This window comes from Merops nubicus, unplaced genomic scaffold (assembly GCF_000691845.1).
Source record: "Merops nubicus isolate BGI_N331 unplaced genomic scaffold, ASM69184v1 scaffold46942, whole genome shotgun sequence".
NCBI lineage: Eukaryota > Metazoa > Chordata > Aves > Coraciiformes > Meropidae > Merops > Merops nubicus.
This window is the reverse complement of record NW_008593752.1, coordinates 406-691: the sequence shown is the minus strand read 5'-3', so window position 1 is coordinate 691 and position 286 is coordinate 406. Positions and strand designations below refer to the sequence as shown.

The window sequence follows — 286 nt, the reverse complement described above, 5'->3', positions numbered from 1 at the left end:
CACCCCCACGGGGAAGAGGGTCCTTACCCATCCGCCATTCTCCTGGATCCAGGGGTCTAGGTGGTCGGTCAAGTACGTGGTCATCCAAGACACAATGCGTCCCACCAATACCCGCATCTCCTTGTCCACGCTCTCCACGCACAGGGCCCCTCCGAAGGAGAAGAAAGCCACGATGCGACCCCAGTTCACTCCGTCGCGGAAGAGTTCGTTCACCACCTGCTCAAAGCTCTGGTACGCCGTGCCCAGGGTGATGTGGCGCTGGGAGGTGAGGCCGCTGAAAGCCCGC

At 61.9% G+C, this 286-nt stretch overlaps 1 protein-coding gene across 1 annotated transcript in view; it reads right to left on the bottom strand.

Annotated features, from left to right (window-relative positions):
- Positions 1 to 27: 27 nt before the first annotated feature.
- BCL2L1 (BCL2-like 1) overlaps positions 28 to 286 on the bottom strand; it is a gene marked incomplete at its 3' end in the record, with an annotated part of 564 nt that continues 305 nt past the window's right edge. The window contains exon 2 of the mRNA XM_008935527.1: positions 28 to 282. Coding sequence (XP_008933775.1) covers positions 28 to 282 — 255 coding nt within the window. The remainder of the gene's footprint in view (positions 283 to 286) is intronic.